Source organism: Anoplophora glabripennis, unplaced genomic scaffold (assembly GCF_000390285.2).
Source record: "Anoplophora glabripennis isolate ALB-LARVAE unplaced genomic scaffold, Agla_2.0 scaffold53, whole genome shotgun sequence".
In the NCBI taxonomy this organism is placed as follows: domain Eukaryota; kingdom Metazoa; phylum Arthropoda; class Insecta; order Coleoptera; family Cerambycidae; genus Anoplophora; species Anoplophora glabripennis.
The window spans coordinates 557,341-571,687 of record NW_019416376.1 but is presented as its reverse complement, the minus strand read 5'-3'; the positions used below and the strand labels follow the sequence as shown (position 1 = coordinate 571,687).

At 33.5% G+C, this 14,347-nt stretch overlaps 3 protein-coding genes across 3 annotated transcripts; 1 reads left to right on the top strand and 2 right to left on the bottom strand.

Annotated features, from left to right (window-relative positions):
- Positions 1 to 1,419: 1,419 nt before the first annotated feature.
- Positions 1,420 to 4,843, bottom strand: LOC108905543 (probable leucine--tRNA ligase, mitochondrial). The gene is made up of 10 exons (XM_018708480.1): positions 4,732 to 4,843; positions 4,457 to 4,672; positions 4,173 to 4,396; positions 3,621 to 4,123; positions 3,036 to 3,563; positions 2,615 to 2,788; positions 2,356 to 2,547; positions 2,065 to 2,297; positions 1,777 to 2,007; positions 1,420 to 1,720 (listed from the first exon to the last, which is right to left on the bottom strand). The coding sequence occupies exons 1-10, from the start codon at positions 4,825 to 4,827 to the stop codon at positions 1,490 to 1,492; spliced, it is 2,628 nt and encodes an 875-aa protein (XP_018563996.1). The 5' UTR covers positions 4,828 to 4,843; the 3' UTR covers positions 1,420 to 1,489.
- A 179-nt stretch (positions 4,844 to 5,022) lies between these two features.
- On the top strand, positions 5,023 to 7,067 carry LOC108905553 (U4/U6.U5 tri-snRNP-associated protein 2). The gene is made up of 8 exons (XM_018708491.1): positions 5,023 to 5,190; positions 5,250 to 5,306; positions 5,364 to 5,618; positions 5,674 to 5,849; positions 5,900 to 6,125; positions 6,177 to 6,463; positions 6,522 to 6,712; positions 6,781 to 7,067. Exons 1-8 carry the CDS (start codon positions 5,151 to 5,153, stop codon positions 7,022 to 7,024), a joined length of 1,476 nt encoding a protein of 491 aa, XP_018564007.1. The 5' UTR covers positions 5,023 to 5,150; the 3' UTR covers positions 7,025 to 7,067.
- A 443-nt stretch (positions 7,068 to 7,510) lies between these two features.
- LOC108905603 (tyramine beta-hydroxylase) lies at positions 7,511 to 13,028 on the bottom strand. The gene is made up of 10 exons (XM_018708555.1): positions 12,941 to 13,028; positions 11,940 to 12,151; positions 11,635 to 11,781; positions 10,927 to 11,193; positions 10,010 to 10,207; positions 9,462 to 9,546; positions 8,788 to 8,954; positions 8,306 to 8,491; positions 7,960 to 8,147; positions 7,511 to 7,755 (listed from the first exon to the last, which is right to left on the bottom strand). The coding sequence occupies exons 1-10, from the start codon at positions 13,002 to 13,004 to the stop codon at positions 7,521 to 7,523; spliced, it is 1,749 nt and encodes a 582-aa protein (XP_018564071.1). The 5' UTR covers positions 13,005 to 13,028; the 3' UTR covers positions 7,511 to 7,520.
- Positions 13,029 to 14,347: the final 1,319 nt, after the last annotated feature.

Sequence of the window (14,347 nt, the reverse complement as noted above, 5' to 3'; positions counted from 1 at the left end):
TGGATTTTTTATTATCTCCCTTCCAATTCCAAAGCTTCTGTTAGGCAGGCAACACACAATACATCTTTGTATACTTGGTTGCATAATAATTCCTAAAACCGCTTAGATGCACCAATTTTTTCACGATTTTCATGAAAATTCCCAAAACGTTAGAATGCCATCTAAAGATGGCTCCCCGTATCTAATATGAGCCGCAGATACGCCGATGTAGTCCTTTATTCTGTTAGTTGCTGCAATAAAGGAAAAAACTGAATATGTTGAAAATTACGCGAGCTAGAGAGAAATTCCTTTTAGTTTTCGATTTGCCAGTGGCGTTATAGTCTGGAGGATTTTTTTCAGATTTTTCCGAGCCCCTAAAATTTTTGTCCTAAAAAATCGATTTTGTCAAAAATGTTTAGAACTCTGAAATTCTGAAAAATTCAGTTAGACACTAACGACCCTGACCAATCCAAAACTGCTGGATTTTTTATTATCTCCCAATTCCAATTTTTCACAAAAATTTTTAGGATCCTGAAAATTCTGAAAAAAATCAAGTGGGCGATAACGGCTCTGATCAATCTAAAACTGTTGTTAGTTCCTCTCGAGCTTCTCCAGTTTTCAAGATTTTTCAATTTTCCTTTCAGTTCCAAAGCTTTTGTTAAGTAGGCAACACACAATACATACGTGTGTATATTTGGCTGCATAAGAGTTCCCAAAATTAGTATATAATTATAGATTATGGGTAAATGCATTAAATATAAACTATAAAATTATAAACAAATCTTTATCTATTTATAGAAAAGTAATTTAATTTGCGCATTTTGTATTGTAGCTTAACAGTTCACAAAAAAATTATATGAGAACAATACATCTCACCTACGCAGAAAAACGTCGGATATTCCTCGATCCAGCCAGTGCGATCACGTTAAGAAAGCAATTTTTCATTCTAATCCGTATAACAATATATTTTCAAAGTTGAGACAAACCGGTTTTTGGATGAGCACATTGATTTTTTGACAATTTTCATGAAATTTCTCAAAAAGTTAAAATGCTGACGAAAGATGGTACCCTATCTAGTTTGGGTCGCAGAATACGCTGATGTAATCCGTTTTGTAAGTTGCTTTACTGAAGAAAAAAATTGAATATTTCGAAAATCACAAAAGCTATAGAGAAATTCATTTCAGTTTTATATTTGCAAGTACCATTATACTTTAACGGAACTCTATTAGATTTTTCCGAGCCCTAAATTTTTTTCCAAATTTCTTTAGAATAAAAAGTAATTTAAGGTTCAAACTAAGTCCAATTTATAGCAAATCTGTGTTAGAATGTGGGGAAAGTCTGTTATTTGTGCATTAATTCCTATTTAGACAAACAAATCTATAAAAATGTATTACTGGTTGCCTATTCGCGATAAAATAAGAAAATAAAGACAAATTTTAATTTTCATTTATTTTCATTCTTAGGATCTCTTAATAATTGGCTCAAAATAATATTACAATAAAGGAAAGCATTAATTCTTTGCTTCCTGCACTTTCACCTTCGGCGGAGGTTGATCAGTCAATATATTAACGATTCCTTCGCATCCCGCATGCACAGTGTAACGTATATCCAATACGTTCCTTGTCGTCAAGGTAGATTGGACTTCCTTTTGTTTTAGAGCTATAGAGATCGCCTCTTCCTCTTGCAGTCGCTCTAAATCCTTTCTTGGTATTTTCACAACGGAATTCTCAAAACCGTTAACCTGAAAGACATATTATATTGCAAGCAAAACATTTCATCCAAAACCATAACACAAACCTGACACACAAGATCCAAATTATAGTCCATATCGGTTTCTGGCCACGTCTGTTCAAACACCGATTTATCCCAACGAATTTCCTCAGAATTATTTAACCGATTAGGGGCAGCTATAAATCCGCTCCACAATTCGGACGCAAAGTAAGGCGCCATCGGGGCTAATAAAATTATCTGCGTTGCCAAAGCTCTTTCGAACTGGAGGCCGTACGCAAAGATAGCAGGTGGGGATTTCTGTTAAACAAATCGAAAATTAATCAGCACTGGTAAAAAAAATCAAGATATATTCACCCTAAGACTGTTGGTAAGGCCTTGCTGTTTAGAAACGGCAACGCTGAGCTGTTGAGAGATCAGATAGTTGAACGACGTCCCTTTGATGTAGTAATTCCTGGAATCAAACATGAAATCTTCGTGAGAACGAAACTGATCCTCGGGAATCCGAGGGGGTAAATTGGTTCTGTGTTTCAAGAAGTCCCTAATCGTTAACCACAACCTTTTCTGCCAGTTTAAAATGCCGGGGAATGCTGGAAAATTACATAAAAAAAACATGTGCGTTTAACTGCATTCGTTTAAAATAGTTACTGTTGCTGTTCCAGTTTCTATGGGAAGTGGGAGCGACATCCGCTAATATTAGCAACCTAGTAGTATCGATGCCATAATTTTTGAACATGTCGTCGGGATCGACCCCGTTGAATTTAGACTTGCTCATTTTCTCCCAGGAAATATTAACCGGTTCGCCCGTTTCCTTAACCACGGCCTTGTTTCGTTTCAAGTCTGCAAACATCGGGAACTATTGCTAGTTTATAAGGGAATTTATATTCCGCAATGGGGATATGCTTACCTAAAATGTTTACCTTGGTCTCGGGTAAGTATTCACCGGTTCCCTTTACTCTAAAACTGCGGCCCATCACCATTCCTTGCACCAGCAACCTTCTGAAAGGTTCTCTTTCCGGTAGAAGACCCAGAGAATGCAGGAAATGGCTTACGAACCTTGCATAATATAAGTGCAACACCGCTGCAATATTTCTCGTTAAAAATAAAATAACTTACATACAGTATCGGACAAAATAGCGTATACGTCATTAAAGGCGCGCCCCTGTCGATAACAGAACTTTATTGACTTATTCTTTTTTTGGAATCTGTACAAAGCATTTAGTTCATATACTGACAAGTTAATGGAAGTAGCTCTAACTTTGTCCGAAGCTGTATATACCAACAATTTATAAATCCAAGAGGTATTATAAATATCCAATATTATTTACCGTGTTCCTTTCCTCCTATGTATAAATCTACAGGAGTCATTCTCCTGGTTTTCTCCTCGTCGAACATTTCATTGTTGTTCTTTGGATCCAAATATCTCAAATAGTACCAAGAGCTGTCGACAAACGTATCCATTGTATCAGTTTCTCTCTTCGCCGAACCTCCACATTTGGGACAAATCGTGTTAATGAACTCCTTAACCTCTGCTAGCTGTGAACCGCCCTTCTGACTTAGTTTAGTCAATTTAGGTAACTCCACAGGTAAGTTCTCTCTCGGTACAGGTTGGGTACCACATTTTTCGCAATGTATAATTGGAATAGGGGTACCCCAATATCTCTGTCGAGAAATCAGCCAGTCACGTAGCTTAGCGCTAGTCCAGTAACCACCGATGTTCAATTGTTGCGCTTTTTTACAAACCGCTTCTTGTTGGCGCTTAATCTCTTCTTCAACAATAAATTTAGGGATGGCACCGTAAGGTATATTATATTTTATGGCAAATGTTTCTGCCTGTTCTTGTGCACCAGGAATACCTAAGAAACGGTCAAAAAGTGTAACTTTTGCCTCGGTAATATTTAAAAATAACTTACCCACAAAGGTATCCGTTCCTGGTAAAAATTCAACATCATTAGTAACATACACCGGTAACTTTTCACTATTAAACGGATTTTCCAATTCGACATTAAGTTTCACTGTCCGTTCGCCACTTTTTACCTCTTTCTTTGCCAAAATGTGACCGTTACTGACTGCCACGAATTTAGCATGTTCAATATACTCAGGCATATCAGTCCACAAACTTACATTATCACCACCATCACATATTTTAAAGTCAAAATGAACGCCGTTACATTTGCCTATCCAATGCCTTTGTAATTTTATAATATCTCGCCAGTCGTGTAAAACAGAATCATTCAGACCTTCAAGTAAGTCTTTAGCGAATTTTGTAGTTCTCACAAACCACTGTTTTAAAAGTTTTTTTTCTACCACTGCGCCAGAACGCCAGGAGCAGCCATTTTCATCCACTTGTTCATCTGCCAATACTGTTTGATCAACAGGATCCCAATTGACCAAAGCTTCTTTCTGGTATACCAACCTAGTATAAAAAATTATCATAAATAATATTATAGTTTCTTGATACTCACCCTGCATTATATAGTTTTAAAAACAAGTCTTGCGTCCATTTGTAGTATTCTGGGTCACATGTAGCTAATTCTCGATGCCATTCAAAGCTGCACCCCAATTCTTGCAACTGTTTTTTCATGTAGGCTATATTTTGTTTCGTCCATTCTTCGGGTGCTATCTGTCTATCAATTGCTGCATTTTCTGCAGGAAGTCCAAAAGCATCCCATCCTATTGGATGTATAACCTTAAAAAGTACATGAACATATCAAATCATTTATATATAAAATACGTACACAATACCTACATTTTTACCATTCATTCTTTGATATCTGGCTATTGTATCACTGATAGTGTATACTCGTACATGTCCCATATGTAAAAAACCGGATGGGTATGGAAACATACACAATACGTAATACTTTTCCTTTGAAGTCTCATTCTCATTAAAATTTTCTACTTTAATTCGATTCCTCCAATGATTTTCTATCTTATGTTTAATTTCAGGTGAGAGTTCTTCATCCTACATTTAAAAATATTTCAATTAACTGGAATCCAAAAATTAAAAATAAAAAAAATTACCCATAAATTTAGACCGGATAAATAACGATAAGAAATATGTAGGTGCTTTTGGTAAATATTTTTCAAAAAATATGTATATTTAACTTTAAATAACATTTTGACATTTTTCTTTTATTTCATAACCTCAATCATCAGTGTCCCACTCACCAAATGCCAAACATTAAATTACAGAATTGCCATAACATCAAATTCCCGAATTGTTGATATGATCACATTAGTTGTTTCACATATTTGGCCAATCCGACAATCACCATTCGATCAGTTGCAATTAGCAGAATTAGCTGTAAGCGTAAATGAAATAAAATAAGGCGAAAAGAAAAACATAACCTAAAACGTAATTTAACGTCTTCGTCTCATCTCATATAGCAAATATTTGTTATTTGCTGACTTCTTCAATTGTATGCCAACATTTTCTTAAAATGTATGCATCTGGTAAACCACCAAATAAAAAATTTAAAGGTAGAATATTTATCGATATTCTGTAATATTTAATAGCATTTTATTTATTTGCATTATAGGTAAAGCCAAGATAGAAATAAAAACTGAAGAAGAGGATCCAAGCCCACAGATCCAAGGTAGAGATAATAGTATATTTGTCTTATTCTATTATTACATTGCTTGAAATTTTTTAGTCAATCGAATTCCAAGACTGTGCCCTTATCTTGATACCATTAACCGCCAGTATTTAGATTTTGATTTTGAAAAATTATGTTCAGTTTCATTGACGAGAATAAATGTATATGCTTGTTTGGTGTGTGGAAAGTATTTCCAAGGAAGAGGAACTAACACTCATGCTTATACACACTCAGTTGCAGAGGGACATCATGTTTTCCTTAATTTACAAACGCTAAAATTTTACTGCTTGCCAGATAATTACGAAATTGTAGGTGAGTATTCAGTCATTCCACGTTCTGCTGCACAGTTAAAATATTTCACTTTTAGATTCCTCTTTAGATGACATAAAATATGTTTTAAATCCTACCTTTACTGAAGAGCACATAAGAAATTTAGATTCCAGTACTAAATTATCAAGGGCTATCGATGGTTCTCTGTATACACCTGGTATAGTGGGGTTAAACAACATTAAAGCTAACGATTATTGTAATGTGGTTCTACAGGTATAGTATTTGCAGCTCCTCCGAAAACGTGTAATGAAATAAAATTTTAGGCTCTGTCACATGTTACGCCATTAAGGAACTACTTTTTAAGGGAAGAAAATTATAGTAACGTAAAAAGACCACCAGGTGATTCTGCTTATCTCCTGGTTCAAAGGTTCGGTGAACTTATGCGAAAGCTTTGGAATCCTCGAAACTTTAAAGCCCATGTCTCACCTCATGAAATGTTACAGGCTGTTGTATTGTGGAGTAAAAAACAGTTTCAATTTACGCAACAAGGTAAGACAATGCAGTTATAAATATCGCACCTATTTTATGCCATTTATTTAGGGGATCCTATTGACTTTTTATCGTGGTTCTTAAATGCGTTACACAGAGCACTGAATGGTAACAAAAAGAAAGACAGCTCGATTATTTACAAGTCGTTTTTGGGAAATATGAAAATTTACACGAGGAAAATACCTTCCACCGATCTTAACGATAAGGAAAAAAAAACTTTGTTAGCTACCGCTGAATATCAAGAAGTCATAACGGAGTCCCCGTTTCTTTATCTGACGTGTGATTTACCACCGCCGCCGTTATTTATAGACGAATTTAGGGAAAATATAATTCCTCAAGTAAGTAATAGAGTAAGCAAAGAACTTTGCTGGTGTTTAATTTTTAATTTTTTTTAAGGTGAATTTGTATCAGTTATTAACAAAATTTAATGGCCAGACTGAGAAGGAATACAAAACGTATAAAGAGAATTTTATGAAAAGATTTGAGATTACTCGACTTCCACCGTACTTGATACTGTATATTAAGAGGTTTACTAAAAATACATTTTTTATTGAGAAAAATCCTACGATTGTCAATTTTCCGGTCAAGTAAGTAAATATAATGTTAGAATGAATTAGGTTATGTGAGGTTAGATTTGATTTGATGATTTTTTTAGAAATGTAGACTTTGCCGAGTTTTTAACGCCAGAAGTAAAAGCAAAACATAAAAATACGATTTATGACCTAGTGGCAAATATAGTACATGATGGGGAACCAAACAAAGGTACGTACAGGGTGCATATCTTACAAAAGTCGACGGGTCAGTGGTACGAAATGCAAGATTTACATGTAACGGATATCTTACCGCAGATGATTACTTTGACGGAGGCCTATATACAAATTTATGAATTAAGAACATAGTTGTATTTATTTTGTACTATATATAATAATTTTAATAAAAAACCCTAAGTGTGTATTTTTCTTTCTATAAAATGAAACTTAAAACCACGCTGCACTATACAAATTCTATTTCGACTGCAGTAAACGCTAACGTTCCAATATAATGAAGCAGCGGCATAGTCAGCCATTTTTGTTTTGGAGAAGTATTGTTGACATTTATTTTTTCAAACGGCCTATAACGTTGTTACAGTTCACTCAAACTGGGTCATTGACACTGAGTTTCACGAACTAAACACAGTGCTTCAAATATCGTAAAATTACACAAAAGCAGTCTGTTAGAAATTTATTTTCCATCGCTGCCACCTCGTAGCTTCGTACAGTTGATTTAAAAACAACGCCAGTAAAATAAATATTTAACTAAAAAATAAAGAAATAAAGCTACGTTCCTCAACAGAGTTAATTTATTTTTAGGATATCGTTACAGACATCATAGTTATATATTCTCGTCTTACATTTTCTATATTATATTTTCGCATTTCCTGAAAGGGGGCGGTAAAGGAGTTATAACGGGAGGTATGTGAGCGTTTTCCCAGTAACCAGGGAATCTGTCTCCACTGGACATGTTACACTGCATACTTAAAGGAGCTTCATTGTACACCTCGTTCAAAAGTTGGACCCGCATTTTGTTCCATTTTATAGACTTGTAATTCTGGGATACTCCTTGATTGGTAGAAGTTGGCTGCCCCTCCCATCTATTTCAAAATTAAGAATTAAAATAGACACACGTTCCTGCTTAATTAATTTAATTATTTTCAGTCTCAAACTGTTCTTATAACTGTGACACATGTAACGGTAAACGGTAGCGATTTAACGGAGCATTTAACGAACAATTTTCTGTTAAATCGTTAGATGTATGACTACTACGAACACTAATATGAGTTATAAATAGATCTTACTCGTTCATGTATCGAAAATAAGTCTCCAAAGCCTGGTCACTGATAGAGCTCTTACATACTTCCAAATCTGTATGTGGATAATAATGGATGTAATTAACGCACATTTCGTCGGTTATTTCAAATCCTCCCAATGTGACGTTTTCCCTTTCTTCTGTGTTGTAGTCACATCTCGTTATCAAAACATGTCCCTGAAAATAGGAATAGATATAATCGAGAAATTTCTGAAGCTCGTGTAAAGTTCAACGTCACTACCAAATTTCAACAACATATTTGCTTTTACTCGAAATAAAACGAAAAGTGATACCACCGAACATTTTCAAAAATATTTAGGTACGTATGTTCTTACAGGTAAAACTTTGACAGGTTTCTTGAGTCTCCTGATTTCCTGGAAATGTGTACTGTAATGGTTGTCTCTATTCAATTCAGGCAACTCTTTTCCATAAGCGTCAAAATGTCTCGTATAGACACGAATTCCGGTTAAGTGAGTATGAAGTTGTGATCCAAAAATCGTTATTCCTTCAGTTGGTAGACCCTGAAAAATTGTTTTCTTCAAACTTGAAACTAAATTCAACTTGAAAGTTTTGTAAAAAAAAAATAATTTACTCGGATTTAGATTTGCTTGCATGTTTTGAATTTCTGTCGGGTTCACTTTTAAATTTGAATTTTCTACACAAAATTCAAAAAAAAAAAATTTAAAATTCCCACAGGTCATATAAAACTCATTTATTTCCTGATGGACTTATGTAATAAATTATCATGCATATTTTAAGTGGTACTTTTGCTATTCGTAGAATAGTCCAGAAGAGAATGGGTAATAAAAACCATTACCATTGAGGTGCAAGCACTGGTGCAGTAACCGGTAAGCGGAAACGATTCTTGACCGGGTGGGATTATCATTTTATCAGTATATTCCAGTCCCAATTCAATAACGCCAGCGTCCACCTTCTTCAGTTTCGTCGAAACGTGGAATCTTACACCTGAACTGTCGACGAAATCTAAAGAAGAGAAAATGATGCTATATTTTACTGTTGCACAGTTGTGCACCCAGAATGAATTTGAAGGATGCTAAATTCGATTGGAGTTTTACTTTATGATAAAGCTATTAATATTTACTTTTTATTATGTGACATATTTTATTCTGGAGATCGTCGATAGATCTGCTCTTATAAACAGTATTTTAAATGTAACTCAATAACAAAAATCGAGAGGATTAAGATCCAATGATCTCGCTGGTCAGTCTATCGGCCCTCGTCTTGTTTATAAATAAATTTTTTTGTTTAATAATTCTTAATTAATTAGCTATATCTCAGAGATTTGTATATTTTTCTAAAAATGTGTTAAAAAATGTAATGTTTGATTTAAGAAATATATCGATGACGTTACGAGATATTCAATGGCACCGAAAGACCAAAAAAATAAAGATCGACTTGTCCGTAACAAATCAGTTCTTTAAGAAATATCGAATCTATGCTTTATTTTATAACCATGTACAATTTACTTACCTGCTCTGTGTTCCGGATTATTATAATGAATCTCTAGCATAATGTAGGGATTAAAGTTTTCGCCTCCAATGGGTAAAGCAGCCTCCTAAAAAGTTTTAAATGTCAGGTACATAAGAAATTTGTATAATTTCAGTATAAATTCGATTATTCGAACTTTGGTGATCCAAATCTTTCGATTTCTAATTTTCTAAGAATATTGTTGTGGAGTCGGCAGATGATGATGCTCATTCACAGAAGTACGTGTTCATGAATCAATTCATTTCAATTGTAAAAATATGATTTATCGTTTATAATAAATCAATCGATTTTGCGATTGTTCGTGCTCGTTTTGTGCATATATGTGTATAAGGGAATATAACTATTAAAGTGCAACAAATGTTCGGTAGCGCGCGCTGGGCGCAGGGGTAGTCAGATCGGAGTGATTTTGGTGTCGTATAGGTTGAACCTTTTTCTGTTCAATTATCCAAATTTTGTTTCACCAAATGCGGATAATTGAGTTTATACAGTATTTCAATTTTTTTTTGTTTGGGTCCGATTACCATACATACCTCAGGGTATGTGAAAGGTGGAGCTCCCATGGCCCAAGCTGCCAAAACCCTTTTGCATACTTGAGTCTTTGGTGGTCTTTCCTTAGCGAAACAGTTGCCTATGTAGAGCGGAATTTCCTCATTAGCAGCTGTTTCACAGTGGAAAACTTCCATGTGATGGACTAGCCCTTGATTGCTCTCTTGAATATTAGATTCGTACTAAAATATATGACCAATATTCGAAATGAAGTACTTACGGGGGCCAAATCGACCACTTTTAATCTTGACCCCTTTCGTTTTGGCTGAAACTTTTTTATTGTTTTCTACCCCATTGAAAACCTCGTTTTTTCAAATTTTTTCACCCAACTCAAAAAAAAGTTATGAATTTTTTAAAGAAATACTTTTTTTTTAAATAATCAACTTTTTCAAAAATTGAGTTATCGGAACGTTTTTTTTTTCAAAATTTTTGTTTTTAAATGTACGTTATGAAAAAAATAGATCAAAATTATCTGGACCTATCTTCACTGCTTTTTTTTTAATTTTCGACAAAAACGAAAATTTCTCGATTAGCATTTTTGAAAAAAAAAATTTTTTCTTAAAAAATTTCGACATTTTTTATAAATCCCCAAATTTTTTCAGTGGTTGTCTTTTGGTTTCCTATTTTTTTTTTTGATTGAAAAAATTTTTTTTTTCACATTTAGCTTATTTCACATACTATTTTGAAAATTTTTTAAAATGTATATAAAATCCCAAAATTGAAAAAAAATATATGAAAGAAATAATTGAGTGGTAAACTTGAAAAAAAAAATTTTTTTTAAGTTAAGAAAGAAATAATATAGATGATTTAGATTCCACATTTTAGATTCTTGGATGGGTTATAAAATAACATATTCCCTTATTTTTAACAACGGCCATTTAAATTTTTCAAGGAAACTTACCTGATAAATATGATGCTTCGCGCTGTATTCTTCAGGCAGTTTGAAAACATGACACCAATAAGTGGTTTCGTCGGAAGGTACTTTGACCTTATCAGCTAGGATATCCAAAGTTTTCACATGCGACGGCAAATCAGACACCGCGTTAATATTTTTCAGTAGGTGAATTCGAACCATTCCGCTATCTTTGGGGGTTGAGCTTATATTTAAGCCGTTTACTTGGTATAATTTGTGTTTTCCTCTTGACCAAACTATATGGGTGGTTCCATCCTGGAAGAAAATAAAAAACCACAATCCGTAGATAGGTTTCAAAACTGTGATTATAAAAACAATTGAATTTTATATTTGGGATATATTTATTACATCTGAACTTTTTTAAAATAGAAAATAGGCAAATATGGTCAAAAAGTATGTTAATAATAAACTCTTTAGACTCTTTTGACCATATCTCTCTTACTATTAAATATTCACAAATATGTATATGTATATACAAGGTGTTCTGTCAAAAAATATGTATATCTTCGAAATGCAAAATATTTAATTATTTTCCAAGTACAGTTTTGAAACCACAAGAGAATTTTCTACGACTCACGCGTATATATATATTTTAAGTACGAAAAAGGCGAAAGGGCAAATATTTCCTAAAGTTAAAGAAACTTAGAAATCCAATATGAATCTTTTCTCTGATAATTAATTTCTATATCCTCTCACCTCAATGATATAGTCTTTTCTGTCGCAAGTATCAAACTTTCGTCTGTAAGTGAACTTAATGACGCCATTTCCTTTTTTATCTTTAAATCCATAGCAGTCCTGTTGCTTATCAAGGTAAATCACTCCCTGATCATTTGCGTATGTGTCCTAAAAAAAACTTTGGTAATTGATCTTTAATACAAATTTGGCATTTACAGGAAACCTAAAATATAGCATTTCATAGATCAAAAAATGTTTTTAACAAATTTATATTTGCTTGTTTAGAGAATTTTGCACGTTTCGTCAATTTATATATTCTACATTACCCTTAACGATAGCTCCCCCTTCTGATTTTCCCACAGAAGACAGTAGTCTGCAGGAAATAATTTCCCTCGGTCCGAGAAACCAACTGCGAACCATCCATAATCAGAAGGTAGGTGAATTTCAAAGATTATAGTGTCCGAACAATAGTCCAGGGTCCAATGTAATGAGATGGAGTTGTCCTCATTTAGAGAAACGTGGTAAATTTTATTTGCGTCTAGAAAAAAAATGTCTGCTATATGCTTAGTTTGTCAAATAAAAAGATGAAATCTTTCATTGTTAATTAATTCAAAATAAAAAGTTCGAATATTAGACACTTATTTAGTAACATTTCAAAGATTAAATTTCTTTGAAAATAAAACTTCTGTAATAGTAATAAGTGTAATTTTAAATAGGTATTCTGAATATTATATTTAACCTTACTTAGTATTTTAATATTAGGTACCTAACTCTCCAAATTTGTAACTTATTCCTTGTTTAATAAGAATTTTGAGGATCAAAAGATGTTTAGAAGAGACAAGTATATGTATTTGAACCGGTTCATGATATATCCAAGTTTTGTAGACAGCATATGCTAACAAATTCAAAAAAATATTTTACCTACAGAGTGTCCGGAAACGAATGGGCCGTACTTCAAGGACTGTTGTTTCCTTGAATGCAAATACGTTTCAGATCGAGTTATCTAAATACAATTTTACTTCCTTAAGCTCGAAAGCTTCAAAAAATTTGGTGTTAATAAAGTAACTTCTACATTTTTGAATCAGTCTTTACGCTGAAAAATTCAGTGACATTCAAACCGAAAGGCAACGTGAACAAATTACTCTGTCTCGAACTCAACACGATGATATTTCGCACGATAAAGTGGCAGCAATTTCCGAGGCAATGAAATTAATGCCCCTCATTAAATTTTATTCCAAGTGTATCTAATATCAATAAAACAAACTGGAATGGACCTGCCAAATAATATTCGCCGTACAACTCCTTATACAAGAATATTTTTACATACCTCTAGCCGATAAAACTTCGAAAAGAGCACATAAAACATAAGCTATGATACCGATTCCGACCATCTTTCACATAGTGTTCACTAATAGAGTCAGGACTATGCGTGAAGATATTTGAATTTGCCTTTAAGTATGGCAGAAACAAGCATGCGCCTGCAGGATAATTCGCGGCAGGTTTTTCGGCGAACGAGTGATTCGAATTTTGTGAATGGGTGCGAGGGTAAACTGCATATTCTTCGTGAGTGTTTATTAGCAGCAATAAAAAGTTGAAATAAAATTATAAACTTAGTCAATTTATTTTTCTATTTGTTTTAAAGGTATTGAAATAAAATCAAAATTTTATCGTATCAAAATTCAGTAGGTGTAACAAAACTGCATTAAAGCTTTTATTATTTGAAAATGAGAAACATCAATTTCTTTACGTAGCTGTGAAATTAGTGTCACATGCATTTATTCAGATACTTACATCCATGGCACACTTAACTCTGTATCATGAAACAGTTGAATTTCAAGAAAATATCACTAAAAAATTGAAAGGTTTAGAAAAATGTTGTACGTCACTAAATCATACACAAAAATGAAACAAAAAGTGTTTTTGACATACCTAACGAAAATCGGCCGAAAATTAATATATTTCTTAAACAAATCAAACCGAGATGCGATTCTAGCCATTCAATTTTTTCCTAAATGTGTAAAAAATTGCTCCACCCTGTAACTTTTTCACTTATTATTACTTAATCATAGAATAAAGTATACTGCAAACCAATTTATAGGGGTATAAATAGTCCTATTAATTCATAAAGGAGTTTTCAGAATGGCTAGATAACATTTTAGCAATTTTTAAAATAATTTCATTTTAAATTTACTTTACTAGTTTGGTCGTTTTCCTGGAGGGCTAAATTATTGGATCATTAGATATTCCCCTTGAGCATTGAGCGTCATATGAAATTACTTACCGTAATCCTTAATTGCATTTAAGACCTAGTTAATTAGCAATAACTATATTGCATTGCCTGAGGTTATGGTTACTTTAACTCAATTGGGTACCTATTAACCACGAACGCAAATCTGTAAATTCATCAGAAATATTTAATCGCAATGAATTTAGTGTAGCTCTTTTTTCATTTACGTTTTAAATTTCAGTTTACATAACAGCTCAAACACAATTATAGGTTGTATCTTTGCAAATGTTCATTGCAAAACACGAGGTACATTTTTTTACGGACGCCGAGATAAAGCTTAAAGGAATTTAATGAAGTGGAATATATTCCGCTGCTGAATTCCATCGACTATCGGACGAAAAGAGCCCGCGCGTGATCGCGTCTAAATTACATTCCTCCGCCATTCCTGCGATATACCCTGCTGGTGTCTTCATTATCTCTATTATTAATTCTTATTTTATAGGGGCT